General features: G+C 41.2%; 1 protein-coding gene across 2 annotated transcripts in view; it reads left to right on the forward strand.

The window, feature by feature from the left end:
* Positions 1 to 22,342, forward strand: part of sacs (sacsin molecular chaperone) — a 148,872-nt gene that overhangs the window by 59,520 nt on the left and 67,010 nt on the right. For both annotated transcript variants that reach the window (XM_078545418.1, XM_078545419.1), the window contains 3 exons: positions 1,632 to 1,743; positions 10,182 to 10,328; positions 15,719 to 17,201. In XM_078545418.1, coding sequence (XP_078401544.1) covers positions 1,632 to 1,743; positions 10,182 to 10,328; positions 15,719 to 17,201 — 1,742 coding nt within the window. The remainder of the gene's footprint in view (positions 1 to 1,631; positions 1,744 to 10,181; positions 10,329 to 15,718; positions 17,202 to 22,342) is intronic.

A 22,342-nucleotide genomic window follows, 5' to 3' on the forward strand; every position in this document is an offset into this window, starting at 1 on the left:
AATTGACCTAACTACTATGTTATCCACGCCAAAATAGGAGTGAGAAAGGGCGAATCAAATGGCGAGAATCAAGTGGACAGCCCGGAAATCCACTGGGGGTAAAGCTCCCTGCAAACAGCTGGCCACCAAGGTGGCTCGCAAGAGCATCCCAGCCACCGGTGGCACTGCTATTGGCCTGGTACTGTGGCTCTGCAGGAGATCCGCCGCTACCAGAAAACCATTAAGCCGCTGATCCTCAACTGCCCTTCCAGCGCCTAGTGCGGGAGATTGCTCAGGACTACAAGACTGACCTGTGCTTCCAGAGCTCGGCAGTCATGGCCCTGCAGGAGTCCAGCGAGGCTTACCTGGCGGGGCTCTTTGAGGACACCAACCTGTGCGCCACCCATGCCAAGCGGGTCACCATCGTGGCCAAGGATATCTACCTGGCCTGGTGGATTGGGGGGGAGTTGGCCTGAGCTGAAAGCACCCAAAATACAGTTGGCATGGGCAGTCGGGTGGGGGTGCATAGGCTTTTTTTTAACCAAACTGTTTAAAAGGCAGGAAGGAAGGGAGGGGTACATCTTTCATGGGGTGCCCTTTGTGCATTTGCCCTAAGATGTTTTATCCCCTTGTCACTTTCCACCTGGCCACCAAAACACACCATTCCCCCTCTGGCAGCCAACCCCTCCCCAACCATGAAACCTGGACTTACCTCTAAGTCTGGCTTGCAGTCCCTGTAGTGCCCACTACTGGATTCTGGTGCTGCTGGGACTGCTGGAACTACCGGCCAATCTCGCGGGTGGGATTTTATCCCACTGAGGAAAAGAAGTCCCATTCTCACCTATTTAAAGCCACCCAGAGCATGTTATGGCAGCGGGGCAGCCTTGTTTAATATCAGTCTGTCTGGCACCAACATTTCTTCTGGGGGCATGAATGGTATGTCCCCGCCCTCTCAACCTGTAAAATTCAGCCCATTGATTCTTTGTTTTCACCAAATTCTGTGTCACGCTGGTTGTTGTCAGCATCTCTGTTCAGTTTTGATTTATAAAGTTACATGATATCAGCCTGAATCACGAGTTCTCATGTAGGTTCACACGAACTAGTTTCTTAATTTCACAATCAATTTCTGAAAGGATTTGGAGCTGCCATTTGACCTGTATACAGTCTTGAATTCAGTGAATGCCACATACCTAACCAGGTCCAGTGGAATAAATTCAGAAAATACTGGAAATGCGTAGCACATTGCCACCTGAAAAGATATGCCAGTGTTTTGGTTGGAAACAGGGTTATGCAATAATATTTCTAACCTTTTTCCTCACTCTTTTGCAACACTTTTTCTTTTATATCTGTTCTTTTCTTTCCCTATTAATGTATTTCTCTTTCTGTATGCTTGCAGTTTCTTTTGCCTTCTGCTCTTTTTCTTTCCTCCCTCATCCTTCTCTTCTTTTTGCTCTTCATTCTTTACCTCTGACATTTTCCTCTGCTCTATCAGGCCTGATATAATGGGCAGTATTAGCTTCAGCAAAATGGCTTGTGATGTTAAAAATCCTATATTCTTTTAAGGTTCCCTAGAGCCACTAAGGAGGTTTACAGTAGCCTGGAAGTCCATTAAAATAACCAAGCAACATTCTCACTTAATTCTATGTTTGTAGGAATTGATACAAAATGCTGAAGATGCCGGAGCTACTGAGGTGAAGTTTTTATATGATGAGACAGAATATGGAACAAACTCACTTTGGTCAGAGATGCTGAAGGAATATCAAGGTAAGAGATCTCCACAACAACAATGATGGCTCCAAATTACAATCAAGGCTTCTTGCTGTAGATCCTGTCTGTGATGACATTGGGAGAATTGTGGCCTTTATAGAATGGCAATCTCTTTAACGCTGTTTTAGGTCTTAATCAGTGTGTTTTGCATTTATCTTAGGTAGTCACTACAGAAAGATTGAGGCCTGAATCACTAAACTATGTTGCTTGGATTGCTGCCAGGCGGGCACTATAAACACATTGTCCTCTCATACCAATTCTAACTGTTGAGTTCTGTGCTAACACTTCTAACTTAACACAATTTACCACCTTTCGAAGTAAACGGTAGAATAACGTTCTGCGAAATATTAACTTGAGGTTGCCATTCAAAGAAGTTACTCAAACTTAATGTAGTCAGATTACTGGAACCTGATTGTTTACACCCAAAGAATGCTGAAAGAAACAAGGGAAGAAATATTTCAGGAACATAGGAAAAGGAGATGGCCATTCAGTCCCTTGAGCCTGTTCTGCCATTCAATTAGATCATGGCCGATCTATACCTTAACTCCACTTACCATAGCTCCATGTCCATTGATACCCTTACTGAGAAAAAAATCTATCCATCTCAATCTTAGAAGTTCCAATTGTCTCAGCAGCCTTAGAGTTTCAGGGGAGATCATTCTAGATTCTTCTGTAATATTGTTCAACTTCCTGTGGAAAGAAAAATTACAGTGGGTTACAAATGTGATTTCCCTTTTCAAATAAAGACAGTATAGACTAGTTAGTCTCACTTCAGTTGTTGATGGAGTTTATCACCTGGGAAGAAATGCATTTGGAAAACTCCTTAAATGAGGAGACCAAAACTGTACACTGTACTCCAGGTGTCATCTTACCAATGCCTGTACAGTTGTAACAAGACTACTCTACTATTACATCCTATCCCCCTTGCAATAAAGGCCAACATTTTGTTTGCCTTCCTAATTATTTACTGTACCTGCATACGAACTTTTTGTGATTCATGTATGAGGACACCTGTATAACAGCTACTCAAGGCCAATAAGCTTGGAGTTTTCGTGAGCTGGTCAAGAATGACCAATGTTAAAGAATTCCTTGAAGAAATAACAGGATAGGTCAAGGAAATGCAATGGGGGTGGTTTACATGGATTTTTAATAATAATAATTTAATAATAATGTCACAGAAAATGTGTGATAAGGATAATTATACGTATCATTAAGAGCAAGGTGACCACATCGATATAGAAATGGTTGGAGTATAGGAAAGCAAGTGTAGGAGTAAAAGGAGATTTCCTGGAACAGAAAATCTGAAACTTAGTGATTGAGGGAACAATATTGAAATGTGTCAGCGATACCAAATGGGAGTAATAGCAAATCGTGACAATGATTGTGAAAGGAATTAAGAGCAGGAGTAGGCCATTCTGCCCCTTGAGCCTGTTCTGCCATTCAATTGGATCATGGCTGACCTGATTGTGGCATTAACTCCACTTTCCTGCCTGCCTTGACTCTCTTGTCGATCAAAAATCCGTCTAACTCAGCCTTAAATATATTCAATGACCCAGCCTCTAGTGCTCTCTGGGTAGTGAATTCCAAACACTAATGACCCTTTGAGAGAAGGAATTCTTCCTCATCTCCATCTTACATGGGATATCACATATTTTGAAACTGTGCCCCCTAGTTCTAGATCCCCCCACGAGAGAAATATCACCTTAACATCTACTGGTGGCCTGTCAAGTCCTCAAGAATTTTATTTGTTTCAATAAGACCACTTCTCACTCTTCTAAACTCCAATGAGTTTAAAGATGGGCCCAACCTGCTCATTTTTTTCCTTATAAGACAACACCTTCAATCTAGTGAGCCCCTCTGAACTGCCCCCAATGCAAGTATATTCCTCCTTAAACGTACTCCAGGTGTCATCTTACCAATGCCTGCGCAGTTGTAACAAGACTACTCTACTGTTACATCCTATCCCCCTTGCAATAAAGGCCAACATTCTGTTTGCCTTCCTAATTATTTACTGTACCTGCATACGAACTTTTTGTGATACATGTATGAGGACACCTGCATAACAGCATTCTGCAGACTCTCTCCCTTTAACTTATATTCTACTTTTCTATCCTTATCGCCAAAAACATTTTCCCACATTATATGCGATCTGTCATTTTTTTTGCCCACTCACTTAACCTATCTATATCCCTTTGCAGACACTTTGTGTCCTCCTCACAACTTGCTTTCCTGCCTATCTTTGTATCATCAGCAAATTTGGCGACAATACAGTCTTTTCCTTCATACAAGTCACTAATATAGATTGTAAAATTTGTTGAGGCCACAGCACTAATCTCTGTGGCACCCCACTAGTTATGGTTTGCTAACCTGAAAATAACCCATTTATCCCGACTCTCTGTTTCCTGTTAGTTAACCAATCCTCTATCCATGCTAATATATTACCCCCAATACCATGAGCTCTTATCTTATGTAGTAACCTTTTATGTGGAACCTTATTGAATGCCTTTTGGAAATCCAATTGCACTACATCTACTGGTTTTCCTTTATCCACCCTGCTCGTTACATCCTCATAGAAATCTAATAGATTTGTCAAACATGACATCCCTTTCATAAAACCATGTTGACTGTGCCTGATTGGATTTTTAAAAAATTTATTCATTCACGGCATGTGGGCTTCGCTGGCGGGGCCAGCATTTATTGCCCATCCCTAGTTACCCTTGAGAAGGTGATGGTGAGCTGCCTTCTTGAACCGCTGCAGTTCATGTAGTGTAGGTGCACCCACAGTGCTGTTAGGAAGGAAGTTCCAGGATTTTGACCCAGCAAAAGTGAAGGAACGGTGATATATTTCCAAGTCAGGATGGTGAATGACTTGGAGGGCAACTTCCAGGCAGTGATGTTTCCATCTATCTGCTGCCCTTGTCTTTCTAGATGGTAGTGGTCATGAGTTTGGAAGGTGCTGTCGAAGGAGCCTTGATGAATTCCTGCAGTGCATCTTGTAGATGGCACACACTGCTGCTGCTGTGCGTCGGTCGTGGAGGGAGTGAATGTTTGTAGATGTGGTGCCAATCAAGTGGGCTGCTTTGTCCTAGATAGTGTCCAGCTTCATCAGCGTTGTGGGAACTGCACTCATCCAGGCAAGTGGAGGGTATTCCATCACATTCCTGATGTGCCTTGTAGATGGTGGACAGGCTTTGGGGAGTCAGGAGGTGAGTTATTGTCACATGATTCCTAGCCTCTTAGAACCATAGAAAAGTTACAGCACAGAAGGAGGCCATTCGGCCCATCTTGTCCATGCCAGCCCGAGGACACCCAGGTGCCCTTTCTAATCCCACCTTCCTGCACCCCGCCCATAGCCCTGCAGCTTATAGCACTTAAGGTGCAGATCCAGGTACTTTTTAAAGGAGTTTAGAGTTTCTGCCTCTACCACCAACTTGGGCAGCAAATTCCAGACACCCACTACCCTCTGCATTAAAAAAGTTCTTCCTCATGTCCCCCCTACACCTTCTGCCACTTATCTTGAATCTTTGTCCCCTGGTTCTAGAATTCTCCATCAAGGGAAACAATTTTATCCTGTCCACTCTATTCCCCTCATAATTTTGTACACCTCAATCAAGTCACCTCTCAGTCTTCTTTGTTTTAAGGAAAATAACCCCAACCTATCCGATCTTTTCTCGTAGCTACACTTTTCTAACCCTGGCAACATTCTTGTTAACCTCCTCTGCACTCTCTCCAGAGCTATTATGTCCTTTCTGTAATGTGGTGACCAGAAATGCACACAATACTCCAGTTGTGGCCTCACCAGTGTTTTATACAAATCCAACATTATATCCTTACTTTTATATTCTATATCTCTGCCAATGAAGGAGAGCATTCCATATGCCTTCTTCACAACCTTGTCTACTTGAACTGCTGCCTTCAGGGACCTGTGTAATTGTACGCCAAGATCTCTCACTTCATCTACCCCTCTTAGCATATTCCCATTTACTGTGTACCCCTGTAACTGTTTGACCTCCCTAAATGTATGACCTCACACTTCTCTATGTTAAAATCCATCTGCCACTTTACCGCCCACTCCACCAACCCATCTATATTGTTTTGGAGATTATGGCTATCCTCTACACTATCCACTCCTCGGCCAATCTTTGTGTCATCTGCAAATTTCCCAATCGTGCCCCCCACGTTCACATCCAAATCGTTAATATATAACACAAACAGCAAGGGTCCCACCACCGAGCCCTGTGGAACACCACTTGAGACAACTTTCCATTCGCAAGGGCATCCATCGACCATTACTCTTTGTTTCCTGTTACAAAGCCAACCTTTTATCCAGTTTGCCACATTACCCTGAATCCCATGGGCTTTTACTTTCCTGACCAATCTGCCATGTGGCCATAGTATTCATATGGCTAGTCTAGTTCAGTTTCTGGTCAATGGTAACCCCCAGGATGTTGATAGTGGGGGATTCAATGATGGTAATGCCATTGAACATCAAGGGGCGATGGTTGGATTCTCTCTTGCTGGGAATGGTCATTGCCTGACACTTGTGTGGCGTGAATGTTAATTGCCACTTGTCAGCCCAAGCCTGGATATTGTCCAGGTCTTGCTGCATTTGGACATGGACTGCTTCAGTGTTTGAGGAGTCGTGAATGGTGCTGAATATTGTGCAATCATCAGAGAACATCCCCACTTCTGACCTTATGATGGGAGGATGGTCATTGATGAGGCAGCTGAAGATGGTTGGGCTGCTACTTCTTTAACAATGGATTCTAGCAATTTCCCAATGGCAAATGTTAGGCTAACTGGCCTTTGTTTCCTGCATTTTGTCTCTTTCATTTCTAGAACAAATGTGTTACATTTGTGGTTTTCCACTCTGCTGCAATCTTTCCAGAATCTAGGAAATTTTGGAAGATTACAACCAATGCATCCACTATCTCTGCAGCCACTTCTTTTTAGACCCTAGGGTGAAGGCCATCAGGTCCAGGGGACTTGTCAACACTTATTCTCTAATACTTTTCCCCTAGTGATAATGATTGTTTTAAGTTCCTCCCTCTCTTTTGCCTCGTTTTTAAAAATTCTTGGGATGCTATTTCTGTCTTCTGCCATGAAGACAGATATAAAACACTTATTCAAAGTCTTTGCCATTTTCTTGTTTCCCATTACTAATTCCAGTCTCATCCTTTAAGGGATTAATGCTCACTTTATACCTTTTTTATACTTGTAAAAGCTCTTGCTGTTTGTTTTATATTTCTTGCTAGTTTACTCTCATATTCTATTTTCTTCCTCATTTTGTTTCTGTCATCATTTGCTTGTTTCTAAAATTTTCCCAATCTTCTGGCCTACCATTAATCTTTGCAGTATTGTATGCCTTTTCTTTCAATTTGATACCATCCTTAACTTCCTTAGTTAGCTAAGGATGGGACATCCTTCTCATGGAGTCTTTCTTTCTCAATGAAATATATTTTTGTTGGGAGTATGAAATACCTCCTTAAATGTCCGCCACTGCTTCTCTCTACCATCTTACCTTTTAACCTATTTTCCTGTTCTACTGTAGCCAACTCTGTCTCTATACCTTTGTAATTGCCTTTTTTTAAGTTTAAGACACTAATTTCTGACACGAGTTTCTCATCCTCGAACTGAATGTGAAATTCCACCATGTTATGATCACTCTTACCTAAAAGATCCTTTACTATGAGATCATTAATTAATCCTGTCTCGTTACACATTTTTCTTCTTGATTCTCTTCCTCACCTAGAGATACATGAGGCAGATGAAGCACATGCTTATGTCTGTTTCCAAAGCTAGATTTTCCTGGAATAGGTTGCTGTGGCCATCAAGTCCTGGAATGAACTTGGAGCTTCTGTCTCAGAGGCAGGGGTGCTACCTACTGCACTACAAGACCTCTCTCATTACACATTACCCAGGTATAAAATAGCCTGTTCCATGGTTGGTTCCAGATGTATTCTTCTAAGAATACACTATGAACTCACCCTCAAGCCTACCTTTGCCAATTTGATTTGTCTAACCTATTCTGAAGGTTAAAATCACGCATGATAGTTACAGTTTCTTTCTTCCAAACCCCCATTATTTCTTGATGTACACTCTGTCCTATAATGTAGCTACTGTTCGGTGGCCTGTAAACTACTTCCACAAGTGACTTCTTTCCTTTGCTATTTCTTACCTTTTTTGTCTTTTTAAATTCTTTATTCTTATGTTTCTTTCAAATTCAATTTTTCATTTCCCTCCCTCTCCCTCGCTCTCTGCTAAAGATTGGTGCACAGTAGTCCTCCTGTTATAAGAGCCAGCTTGCTGCCGTTTCCAACTCTCAGTGTCTTGGAGGATGCAAGAGAATGGGCATATTGGTGACAGATGCAGTTGAATGCATAAATGTGTGAAGTAATGTATTTTGGATGTAAGAATAAAGCAGGAAATACATCTTAAATGGTGAGTCTTTAAATAGAGTAAAGGAGAAGGTGAAGAAACATAACTAATGTATGGAAACACAACACAATCTGCAGAAGAACTCTGGCGAAAATAAGTGTTCATACCCACAATATACAGAGTCCTCAATTTTTCAATTACTCTTGGGAGCAGCATTAGCAACTGAACATAGGTAGGAGTAGGATTGGATGGAGAATGGATGCCAGTGGATGGGAACAGTGGAGAAATGCACAGCAATAAAAGGGGCAAACTGGTTGACAGTGGAAGGGGAGAAATAGACGACAATGAAATGTAAAATGGACAGTAACTGAAAGAGGGAAAATTATATTAATAGCCTGGATGTTGCAGTAGTAATGATGGTGAAACTGCCAACATTCAATATCAATATTTTGTAAAACTGACAGCAACTTCCGGCATCTGCACATGCACAGTTAATTGGGGAAATCTAGAGGTTGTTGTTGGTGATGCTCTATTCCTCCACTGATATGCTAATTAAGTCCTTATAGCCGGGTGTACCATGTACAAAATGCATTGCCATAACTTGCCAAGGCTCCTTCAACACACTTCTAAACCTGCAAACTCTTATCACCTCAAAGGGCAAAGGACAGAAGATGCATGGGAACACTGTCACCTGCAAGTTCCCCTCCAAGCTACACACCATCCTGACTTGTAAATATACCAATGTTCCTTCGCTGTTGCTGGGTCAAAATCCTGGAATTCCCTCCTTTACTGCACTGTGGGTGTACCTACAGCACATGGACTGCAGCGGTTCAATAAGGCAGCTCACTACCATTTTCTCAAGGGCAATTAGGGACAGTCAGTAAATGTTGGCCTTGCCAATGATGCCCACCTCCCATGAATGAATGAAAAAAAATGATGAAATTCAATTAAAATCAATGATTTAACATGAACTTCCAATTTTTATGTTACTATTCTTGCTGTAGGAACCCTTTAAATTTCAAGTTACGTTTTGTTGAACAAAGTGTAGCTGGCTTTTTAATGATACATCGTGGCATTATTACTGCTGGACAATTTCTCTGACCCTGAAAGATTAATTTTATATTCATGGAATGTCAAATTTCTACATTCTGTGATAAAAATTTAATACATTTTTAAAATCATAGAACAAAGCTTGTTTGTGATGTTTTATCATCCACTGTGTCTCACATGTATATCTCAATCTTTATTTTGGTCTTTTAAAATTATGAAAAGTGAATGATAAAAACTTCTTGTTTATTCCTGGTTTGCTGTCTGTGAAAATTCTTCTTGTGCCTGGCTGTTTACCCTACTTCATGATACCACTGTTCTTGGACACCAGAGATCCCCTATGGCTGGCACCAGAATGAAGTTAACATTGGGAAAGGAGAAATCCACACCACAGAGCTCACTACTCTTGGTGGGCAGCTTTCTTCAAGTCCAGCAGCGAGTGCCGTCACTTCATCATTGATCACAAAATCTTGTTTGATAGCTTCCTTGAACTGAGTGTGAGTTTTATTTCAAATTGGATTTTTTTTTTGAAATTATAAATAGGACAGGTACTTCCTCAACATATATTTTAAGTCAATGCTATGTCTTATATTGGAATATTCCTTTTAAAGTGCAAACCATTTTTTCTTGGAATGAAGGAACCAACCTTGCTGAGAAATTGTATTCTAAACACAATCCATTAGTTGATTTTTTAGTGGGTAGTTATCATGTGAAATGCAAGATCTGTTCTCTTGGATAATAGATCTATGATCACCAGGTACAAGACAGAAATTTGTGTCAAAGGTGCCCAAGACAGGTGATTGATTAGTCCTTGAAATGGGGAAACCACAAGTTTGTGTGTTTCATTACCAAAACAGTTTCAGTTCCATATATATTGAATTCAGTAACAGCAGGCAGAAATGTACCTTTTTGATGTATGTTGCATTCTGAGTATGCACAGTTTTCTCCTCCAAAGATACTGGAGTGTCTGGGTAAATTTTGATTAAATAAAACATTGATTCTTTCTTCAGGACCAGCTTTGTACTCTTACAACAATGCAGTATTCACCCCTGAGGATTGGCATGGAATTCAGGAAATAGCGAGAAGTAGGAAAAGAGATGATCCGCTGAAAGTTGGACGATTTGGTATTGGTTTCAATTCTGTCTATCATATAACAGGTAAGTGAATTGTCCTTGTGTTTTGCAGTGGACCTGCTCTGAATGGTGCTTTGTTTAGTTTCCAGCTCCTTGGTGCAAGATTAAATTGGAATTTGTTCAGGATTTTCTTTTGTTTCATTTTTTGTGTGCAAGTTTTGCATCCAGCTTGTTGTCATTACGCTTGAGCGTGTTAAAATAATTAATAAAGAGAAAGGAAGGCAATTATTTTATGATGGTTTCTTTGGACCTGGAGCTGGAAATTTACAAGCATGTGCCAATCTGTGATCATTCCTCACCAACAGAAAGATTTGAGGTAATTGGCAAAAGAATGAAAGGTGACATGAGAAAAAACATCACTGCAGTAAAGTTTTATGATCTGGGATGCACTGCCTGAAAGTTTGGAAGAAGTAGTGTCAATAATTACTTCCAAAAGGGAATTGGATAAGTACTTGAAAAAGAAATTTGCAGGGCTATGGAGAAAGAGCAGGGAAGTGGTACAAATTGCAAAGCTCTTCATATCCTGTCCATTAACTTTTGCATTTATTAACCCATTCTTCAAAGGTTTTTCAATTTTTTTAACAGCAGTATTTGGAATAATATTTTCACCATCTATCAGGCTGGCATAGCTTAGAATTCATAGCTGGGCATCAAATACAGATGCTTGTGTATGTGTATGATGCGTAACTAAAATTGGTTCTGAACTTGAGGTTTACAATTGACTTTCAAGTGGAGTTATGGAAGACCAGAAAACCAAGAGTACTCGAGTTCCGTTGGCGTTCAATCTTGAACTGATTTCAAAGCCCTGAAAACTTAATTTGTGAAATTTGCTTTTGTACTTTCAAACTCTTAAACCTGCTTTTACATTCATATAACTGGCTAAGACCTCAAGCAGATGAGTGAGATGATTTCTTTAGGCTTGCTTTACACTGCTAAATGTTTGCTTTTTCACATAAACAAAAATGCATTTTGGATAATCTTATTGAAGCTCAGCTGACATATGACCTTGACTCATTTCTGATGTTTTTCTTGCCTAACTACATACTCCTGAAGTAGGAATGTAGGAACAGAAGTAGGTCAAGGAGCCCTTCTAGCCTGTTTCGCTATTCTGTTATATCATGGCAGATTTGCACCTCAGTTTCACTTACTTGACTTTTCTCCAAATGCTTTGATGGCCTCAACTAACAAAAAATCGATCCATCTCAGTCTTCAGTCTACATCCACAGAGAAATTTCCTAAACAGCATACCAATGTACCTGTCTGCATATCTAAACAATACAACTAAACTACACTATAACTAAACTAAGTGCTAACTATAGCATTGCCCTACTTTTTACTTATAATTTTGATCTGACTGTAGGCTCTTGTCCCAGCTATCTTCACATGACCATGACATTCACCAGGCAGCCATCCTCTGGACTTCGCATTTTCATAATGTGTTTGCCTCATCCAGGTTTCCCTTTTTCCTAGTAAGTTTAAAGCCTACCTTCTCCAGCCCACTTTCCCTTTGTCCAATCATCTGCATCTCTCTGAGAATAATTCTCCTTCTTTTGTCACTTCCTTTTCAGCTTTGGCTCAGATCATAAGCTATTCTTTACCAATACACCTTTCTTGTACAGACATTCTACCAGCAAGATGGCAACAGTACTGTCAGCTGCACAAAGCCTGTCTTATCTTACTAGTTGACTGAAGCCATGGTTTTCGGTCCTTGCGCCAAACCCAGTTCTCTAGTTACTGACTCCATCTCTCTCTCTGGCCACAGTCTGAGATTAAATCAGTCTGTTCATCTTTGACTCTGAGATGAGTCAATCTGACCACATATTCACACTATTATTAAGACAGCCTATTTCCACCTCAGTAACGTTGCCCAAATTCGTCCCTGACTGAGGTCATCAGCTGCTGAAACCCTCATCCTTTTCTTTATTAGCTTTAGACTTGACTATTCCAACACAATCTTGGCAGGTCTCTTATGTTCGATCCTACATAAACTTGAGGCCATCCAAAACTCTGCTACCCATGTCTTAACTCACATCAAGTCTTATTCACCTATCACCCCTATGCTCGCTGACCCGCACTGGCTTGCAGTCAAGCAACATCTTGATGCTAAAACTCTCACCCTTGTTTACAAATGCCTCATGGCCTTGCAGCTCCCTATCTCTGTAGCCTCCTTCAGCCCTACAACCCTCTAAGATATCCGTACTCTGCTAATTCTGACCTCTTGAATATGCCTGATTTTATTTGCTCTAGCATTGGTGGCCGTGCTTTTGTTTGCTGAGGCCCCAAGCTCTGGATTTCCCTTCATAAACTTCTCAACCTCTCTGCCTCCTTTCAAACACTCCCTAAAACCTTCCTCTTTGACCAAGCTTTTGGTCATCTGACTTAATATCTCCTTATGTGGCTCAATGTCATATTTTGTTTTATAATGCTCCTGTGAAGTGCCTTGGGATGTTTCATCATGTTAAAGGCACTATATAAATATAAGTTGTTGTTGCCCTCAAAATGAGTCTCTAGATCTGGTTTTATATGACATCAGTTGTTTAGCTCATTTCTATCATTGTGTCAACTCAGTGAATTCTTGCAAAATTTCACTCAGTTTTAAAAATGCTCAGCGGCAAAATTCAAGTTTGGGTTCAGAAAAACTGACTGTGATTTCAAGACTCAGCTCTAATGAGACAAAAGCCTTCTCAATCCCAAGAGGCCCATTCACCTATTTAGCAGCCAACCATATCTCAAAACATTGGCCTTCAGGTGGCACCCAGCTGCAGCATCAGGATGGAAATTAGGAAAACTAATCAAAGTATCCATGGAAACATGATAATAAGAAGCAAATGGTCACATTTATAGTAAAATTATGTCTTAATTTGACTTGCTTGTATAAGCCCACGATATTTTGAGGTTTCACAATATCTGGTAGGAATAAAGTGTTATTCTTAGTGGCAGTGACTATAGAGGCAAATGTTTATCCGTGGAATGATTGAAGTTGCCAAGAAAACTAGGGAGCTGTTGTGATAAAATGTTGCTAAGGGTGAGGCCTGGTGAAAACTGAAGGGGGCAGGATAGAAAAATTGGAGAGGGAGAGCTTAGCTACGTCCTTCCTACCATTCTAAATTCCAGCTGACAAGGACACCTGATCCAAGCTGATGCATCCCTCTTTAAATATGTAGCTTGGGTTCTGATGATGTGTGAGGGACTAAGACCTCACCCTATATATTTTTATAAACTGTATATAGGTTTCCTCATTAATATTTCTAAAATTTAAAAAACCGAACAAAGATCCTTAAAGTAGCTGAACCTATGTCTGTCTGTGACCCCTGAACAAAAGAAGCCATGTTGCAGTTTCAGGGAAAGTCACACCTCGTTATCTCTGAGGAGCCACTAACGACCATCTGTGTACTGCACAACCCAATTTCAAAGAGAGCTATACAAAGACCATCTGCATTTGATAGCCCTGGCTGACCAGAAGGAGACTGATGGTCTGTTAAGACAAAAGACCCCCAACCTTTCTTTCAATTCATAATGGCTGAGACATCTAGCAATCTTTGAAGCCCAGCCGCATTCCAAACTATGGATACACATCCTTTGTTAGAGACCAGGTGGAGAGGTGGGGGTCGTGTGACATAGGCCCCTGGCTCATTGAACATGTTAATATTGCCTAGCTGAGCTGAATAGCACAGTCTGCTGCTTTAACATCTGACTAGCAGGCCACACTGAGGGAGCTGTGGCCCAGGTTAGACACCTGACCCCATCTATCCTGGTTCCGCTAGAAGATCTGTACCATCGCCTACAAAACTGATCCATCTCCGAGTGTCTGTTTCATTGTGTTAAGTCAACAGCGCTGGCAAAGTGAATTATACTACATCGATGTTCAGGCAGCTGACCTCCGTGAAGGAATACATCATTGGACTTTGATTCTGGACTCTGAAACTCACGTGAACCAATGCTTATTTTCTCTATGGCCTCTGTACTGTAAAACCTTCTTTTCTCTATCCCTTTCTTTACTGTCTGAATGTGGAGGTGACGTTGCGACCCTCCTTTCACGTTTTGAATGCGTGCAATAAACTAACCCTTTAAGTTCTGTAACGAAAGTATAATAATTTTCATAATATTTTTCTGGTTTATTGTGAAGTAGGTTTATGGGGGCAAGTATGGTTGGGTCTTTCTGTGTGATTTAATTATATTTGGAGACTGCAAGCTTGAAATTATCAAAAGAAGCTAGGTGCTTGACATGCTAATGAGTAAATATGGATGCTGGCTTAGCATGCAAGGTGTGAAGGGAATTTGCATTTTTAAATAAATAAAGGGATTGTTGGAGTTCAAAGGGATCTTAGTCTGTTGAAGAAGGCCATGTAAGATCTAACAGGAGTGTGTGAAATAGCCTTAATGAAGCCTCCAGCCATTTGTGCATAAGTCTGCTATATAATGAAACTGAAGTTGGGAAAAAAGTCATTTATAATTCCATTGTCAAGTGGGTATTGTGTTAACTTGCTGGTTCTGCCTTAAATCTAAAATCTATTTTGAACTGTTTCCTTAAAGGGGGTGTAATTGGGGGTCAGGTTAATTCGGAATGTTAGGAGTTATTATAGGAGTAAGTAATTGTAGTCTTATGTATGTACTTGAAATCTTTTATTTTGTTAATAAATATTTTAATTAAAATATCTAAAGGTCTTGGTGGTCTTATTACTTCTGAATTCAATGCACACATCTCCAAATAAATACAAATTGCAAAACCATTGTGATAGTGTGGCCAAGTTTCTCTTGTGGATTTGGTTCACCTGGCACACATCATCTGCCACATCATAACAGTTCATCCCATCTTGAGTTTGCTGTGGAGTTATTAATAGAAAATCAGATCACACAAAAAACCGAGGGGTTGGAGAAATACGCCGCTATTTATAAAGAGGGGAAAAATTAGTACTGTTTAAGTTAACACTCCCTCCTGTCTGTAACACATGACTGTAGCTGATCTGCTTTCTTTACCTAAATCCTGAGCAGGACAGCAGACAGCACAGGTGGTTTCCCTGTCAAGCCAAGCCTGGCTGGGAGGTGGATTGAGGGCTTGAAGTAGCCTAGTAATGTAAGGCTTTTTTTCTCCTTCTCCATTGTAGTAACAAGCAGGGATTCCTATGCTGCTCAGTAATATCCTTCATTGTGCATGAGGGTTGAAAATGTGTTGCTGATCAGAGAAAATGCTGGAAATAACTCACGCAGTGTAGAGTAAGAAAGAGTGTTAATGTTTCAAGCCAGAACCTTATTTTTATCTGAGTTTAGATTTTCAGTTTATTTCAGATTTCCAGCTTCTATGACATCTTTATTTTATATGTGTACATTATTGGTTGCCACTTATATACATAAATTTATTATTGTGTATAAATTTACTAAGATATCCTGAAGAGTATATATTTTTTCCCCCACAGATGCACCGTGCATATTTAGTGGGACTCAAATTGGAATATTGGATCCCCATCAATCACTCTTTGGATCCCATGAATCAGGTCAAAGTTGGAATCTAACAAGCGACCGCGAAGAGATTAGTGAGCACCCAGACCAATTTGCACCATATGTTGGAATCTTTGATAGCACCAAAGAAACCTTTAAAGATGGCTTTTTTCCTGGCACCATATTCAGGTTCCCTCTCCGTAAAAAAACATCCTACATAAGCAACAATCTGTATAATAAAGATAAAGTTCTTGAGTTGTTTGAGTCATTCAAAGCAGATGCGAGTTCTCTTTTACTTTTCCTGAAAAATGTGCAGAGTGTGACTTTGTACATCCGGGAATCCAATGGCACAGAGAGAATCCTCTTCAGAGTGACCGCCTCTGAGGGTAAAGAGCTGAAACATGAGAGGCCAAACTCCTTAAAGATCCTGAGGACTGCTGCAGATCGCTACTGCAATAATATTCCAAGCAACAATGTAACATGTGTGACTTACCATGTAAACATAGTGGCTGAAGATGTAACTTCAAAAGATATGGAAGAAATGTCTTGGCTCGTTTGCAACAGTGTGGGTGGCCGAGGGATGTGCAATGAACTGGACTGTTTGGCTGAAGACTTGAAGTACATTCCTAATATTGCCATTGCCATGCCTCTCCTGCGTAGTGAGGAGGTGAAAGGAGCTGTATCTGAGTTCGTAGGGCGAGCATTCTGCTTCCTTCCTTTACCTCCTGGTGAAGAAAGCAAGACTGGCCTGCCTGTGCACATCAGTGGTTTCTTTGGTTTAACAGATAACAGAAGGAGTATTAAGTGGAGAGAAGTAGACCAGTGGAGAGACCCCGCTGCTCTATGGAATGAGCTCCTTATTAACAATGTAGTTCCGAAGACCTATGCTACCCTGGTTCTAGAAGCTGTGAAACGAATGCAAGCTGAAAAAGATCAGGATTCTCCATTAACTCCTGAGGCCATTCACAAAGTATGGCCTGATGTAAGCAAGATCCGAGTGCACTGGAAACCAATTTTAGAGCCTCTCTTTAAGGAACTGATTCAGCATCCTGTAATCTATTCAATGAGTAACCGTTGGGTGAAAGTTGACTTGGTTTATTTCTGCGAAATGGACAATGGCAAAGACTGTACAGAAACAGTTCTCAACTTCCTCAATAAGGCAGGAGTACAGATAGCCCGAGTGCCTGAAAATGTCTTTAATGCTGTACAGGCCTACAGCCCTGATGCAAGGAACCTAAAGAGAGTCAGTCCTGCACTGGTACGGCAGGTGATTAGAAAATTCAGGCATCGAGGCAGTGCAGAGGAAAAACTTCAGCTTCTGGAGTATGTGCTGACTGATCACAACTTTGGAGAATTGATTGGATTGGAACTGCTTCCACTACAGAATGGGAATTTCATATCTTTTGACTCCTCTGCAGCAGATAAGGATGCCATTTACATTACCACAGATGATCATCCCAGGTAACATTTCAGCATCGTGTTGCTTGTTATAATGACATAAAGTGGCAGAATTGGGGATTATTGTTTACCAGCATCATTGAGATTAAGGTTTGTGGGGTGGGGGTGGGTGGGATACAGAATGGTCCGAGTTTTGTCAGTTTTGTTTTTATGTCGGGAGAGTTAACTATTTTACACACAGGTCGGAAGAGAACGGCTAAGGAAGTTTGACAAATGTTGCAGCAGGCATCTTTGATAATGTGCCAGAAGCACAGGATACTGAATTGTTAAAAGCCAGGTGGGGCTGCTGAAAGGAAAGAACTATCAATTTGTTGCAGATGAACAAAAAATTGTGATGTTATTTAATAAGCACTGGAAAGACTTGCTATGCCTAAGAGTGGATAAATTGCCTGGTCTGGAATGCTTGCATTCCAGGTTGCTAAGGGAAGTGGAGGTGGAGATAATGGAAGGATTTGCCATAATCTTCCCATCTTCCCCAGATACAGGGAGGTGCCAGCAGATTGGAAGGTGGTAAATTTTACACCTTTGTTCAAGAAAGGGCGTAAGGACATTCTTCGTAACTACAGTCCAGTCAATTCAACATCAGTGATGGGGAATGTTTTAGAAAAAATAATCAGGGAAAACAAAGTAACAGGTGCGTGGAAGGGTTTGAGTTTATTAAGAAGAGCCAGCATGGATTAATGAAAGCCAGATGGGAAGATGGTAGCATAGTGGTTATGCCACTGACCTAGTAACCCTGTGCCTGGGCTAATGCTCTGGGGACACTGGTTCAAGTCCCACCATGGCAGCTCATGGAATTTAAATTCAATTAATAAATTAAATTAGTTAATGATTAAAAATTGAAAGCTAGTTTCAGTAATGGTGACCATGAAACTATCATTGAATGTTGTAAAATCCCATTTGGTTCACTAATGCCCTTTAGAGAAGGAAATTTGCTATCCTTACCTGGTCTGGCCTACGTGTGACTCCAGACCCACATTGTGGTTGACTCTTAACTGCCCTCTGAAATGGCCTAGCAAGCCACACAGTTCAATTAGGGATAGGCAGCAAATGCTGGCCTTGTCAGTGATGCCTGCATCCCATGAAAGAATAAAATGTCATGTTTGCCTAATCTAATTAAATTTCCTGATCAAGTAATTGAGAAGGGAATGCAGTAGATGTTAAGAAAACGTTTGACAAAGTAGCACATAAAAGGCCAGTTGACATAATTAAGGCTTGTGAATAAGGAGGACCAATGTCAGCTTGGATAAAAAATTAGCTTAAGGACAGAAAACAGCGATGGTTTTTCAGACTGTGGGGATGGTAGATAGTGGTACCATGAGTCAGTGCAAGGACCACTGCTTTTTTGACATACATAAATGACATGAATATTAGAATATAGAGTAAAATTTCAAAATTGCCAATGATGCTCAACTTGGAAGTGTGGCAGTGAGGATGATACCAATTGACTGTAACAGGGCATGGGCAGGCCAACAGAACGGCAGACAAGTAGCAGATGGAATTTGATATCAAGACGTGTGAGGTGCTGCATTTTGGCAGAAGGGCTAAGGAAGGACAACATATACTTAATGATACAGTTCTAAAGAGCGTGCAAGGACAGAGGGGCCTGAAGGTTCATGTGCATAGATCCTCGAAGTTGGTAGGTGTATTGAGAAGGTAGTTAGTAAACCATCTGAGATCCTGAGTTTCATAAATAGTGGTATTGTGTATAAAAGCAAGGAAGTTATGCTGAACCTTTATAAAGCTGTGGTTAGGTAACAGCTAGAGTATCGTACTCAGTTCTAGTCACCACACTTCAGGAAGGCTGTGATGGTACTTGAGAGGGTGTAGAGGAGATTTAGCAGAATGGTTCCAGGGTTGACGGAATTTAGCTACAAGACTAAGATGTAGAAGCTGGGGTTGTTGTCCTTGGAGCAAAGGAAGTTATTTGGGAGATTTGATAGAGATGAACCAGATTAAGACAGGTTTAGATAAGGTAGAGAAACAAAAGGTGTCCACTTAGCTGCTGGTACAAGATTTAAGGGTTTGGGCTAGAGATGCAGGACGATGTGAAGAAGAACTTTTTTACGCAGTGGCTGGTAATAACCTGGAACTCGCTGCCTACAAGGGTGGTGGAAGTGGAGATGATCAATGATTTCAAAAGGAAATTGGATAGGCACTTGAGGGAAATAATCAGGGCAATGGGAATAGAGCAAGGGAACGGAACTAATTGGATTGCTGTACAGAGTGCTGGCATGGATGTGATGGGTCAAATGGTCTCATTTTGTGCTGTAATGACTCTGTGACTCTTAGTGCATTGCATTGTTCTTTAAAGGTGAATGCTGAAATGGTTGAGAGTGAGATACAATATAATAATGAATGAAGTATTTTTGTTAAATATGTCAGTTAGGCTAAAGGAAAATAAGGTGTCAGGGCCGGATCACACACATCCTAGGATCCTAAGGTAGTAAATTACCTGGGCCCTAGTAATTATAATAGAGTTCTATTGAATGTGGATATGAGCTAGAGGGTTGGCCTATGTAGTACCCATTTTTTAGGTAACAAGGGCAACAGAGCTAATCTGGGTAATTAAAGGCCACTTAGCTTAATATCTGTGATAGGGAAAATTTTAGAATCTTTAAGGATGAGTGATCATCATATGTCTAGATGAAGAGAAAACAGTTGGAAGTATCCAGGGTTTATTTCAAAAGGGATGATTGTACTTGAATTCTTTGGGAGAGTAACATACATGGTGGAATGATGAGGAGAATGCAGTGGATGTTGTTTACCTGGGTTTAATAAACGCTTTGATTCAGGGTTTTATTATTGAATAATAAATAAAGTAGGAGTTTTCAATGTTGCTGGTAGTGGGCAGTCCCACAGGTTTTAGCTATGGGGCCACTTCAGTTCACTCTATATTATTGAATTAGATATAAGCCTAGAGGGAATGGTCTCAAAATACCAAATTATCCCAAAATAGGAGGAACAGTGGGCTGCATTTTAAGTGCCCAAACTGGGTGTTTTTTTTGGCTGGTGAGAGGGGGTTGGGGTGCGGGGGGTGGGGGTGGCGGGGGGGTGCAGGCTGGTGGGTGTTTAAAATAGGGTGGATAGCCACCCCACCACCTTCTCGCCCACTCCCATAATATGGAGGTTGGGCGGGCGCTGAAATTGGCAGGCTGCCTGCCATATTTAAATAGATATATCAAGGTTCAATTGGACTTGTTAGCAAGCCAATTGACCCTGGTAATATGCGACCCATGCCATAAAATGATTGGCGTGGGCAGTTGGGCGGGAGTGGGCAGACTGATTTTTAAAAAAATTCAAGGGTGGGAAGGGCCTCTCCTTTGCAGATTGGAGGTTGGGGGGCTGGTGTGGCCCCCCTAAAATAGAACTCTGACTTTCTTCCTACCTGCCTGCTGCATTAAACACACCACCCCAAACCTCCCACCCCCTCCCTAACCTGCCCAAACCCTCCTTGCCCAAGACCCTGGACTTACCTTGCTCCAAGCTCCATGGGTCTTCCTGATTGCAATCCTGGCAGTTCCCACTAATGCGCTCTTGGCAATATGGGACTGATGGAGCTGCCGGCCAATCCAGTTGGCTGGCAGTTCCTGAGGGTGGCACTTCCTCCCCAGTGAGGGGAGGGTGATTGGTTGGCAAGTGGACTCTGATTGGTAGCAGCTTTGCCATAGAGAATGCATCAGTTGATGGTGACTGACAGCTAAGAATGACGCTGATAACCAATTTAAGATTGTCAGTCAGGCTTGCAGTGTGGTGCATTTGCGTGTATTGGAACCTACAAATATTAATACACAGGGCACTGTTCTTTTCAGACAGAAAGAACATGTACATGCGTTGCGCCTGTTTCAGCTAAACAAAATAAGTGACAGCCATTCGCTGGTTTATTCTCCAGGGTAATGTCTCGACTCATACAAGCATATATATCTGTCAAAGCCTCCAGTGTCAAGCTGTCTGGTTTAAATTTTAAACAATGCTTGGTAGTTAACGGTCAGTCACCATCAACTACATTCTCCACGGCAACACCTCTATCAATCACATTCCACTTGCCAACCAGTCAGCACTCCCTTCTCGTACAGTATAAATTTGTTGTTTCCCCTGAAATTGGTATTTTCTTGTGAATTGTCCTGATGAGTGCAAGGTGAAAAGCTGCAACAAAAACTGTCTTCTTTCAGCGATTCACAGGATATTAAAGGCAGTACTTCATAAGGCAGTGAAAAAACACAAATAGAGTTCTAGGTTTAAGCTTGAGTCATTGATAATAAAAGTCAGGAAATAATAATGAAGCTAAATGAAACTTCACAGGTCCTCAGTTAGAGGATTGGATGTGGCATTGGGATCCACGATATAGGAAAGATGTTGAGGGTTTAGAGAGGGTTTTAAAAAAAGCTTCACTAGGATGTGGCCTAGTGTGAGGAATTATAAATATGAAGAAAGACTTGAACAATTGGGGTTATTATGGAGTGAAAAGATAAGAGTGTTTAAAATTATGAAAGGATAGGACAAAGTAGATAGAATAGACTGCTTCCAGCACTTGTAGGATCTAGAATGAGGGGCCATAGATACAAAATTAAATGCAAAAGATTTAGAAGAATGCGAAAGAGTAACCTCTTTAAGTGATGCCATGGAATACACTTCCAGGGTTAGTGGCTGGGGCAGAAACTATGTAAGCATTCAAGATTAGATTGGATTGGTGGATGAAAAAGGTCATAACATGGATGAGACTTGGGTGTTAATATGTTTCAGACTGTTTGCTCGTATATAAGGGCAAATGTTGACATGGACCGGTTGGGCCAGATAGTCTCTTACCATGTTGCAATTTCTGCATGTTTCTGTGTCTTTGTATGGAGGAACAGGATGATAGCATTCAGTGCTTTTGTTTCCCCCAACAAACTGTTTTTAGCATTTTTAATGGTAGATTTGCAGATATTACAAGGGCAAATAAATTTGGTTTGGAGTGATCAAGTTGCTGGATGCAATAAGCAGAAGAGCCAGCAGAACTGGAGGTATGGTAGATCCAAGATGGATCACCAAATCTGACAGAAAGGAAAGCATGAGGTGTGAAACTTTCAGTGCCAGCTTAGAGAGTAAAGCATTGTGGGTTACAGATGCATCACTCATAATAGCATCAATTTCAGCTGATGCGC

The sequence above is a fragment of the Cetorhinus maximus genome, chromosome 7 (assembly GCF_964194155.1).
Source record: "Cetorhinus maximus chromosome 7, sCetMax3.hap1.1, whole genome shotgun sequence".
In the NCBI taxonomy this organism is placed as follows: Eukaryota; Metazoa; Chordata; class Chondrichthyes; order Lamniformes; family Cetorhinidae; genus Cetorhinus; species Cetorhinus maximus.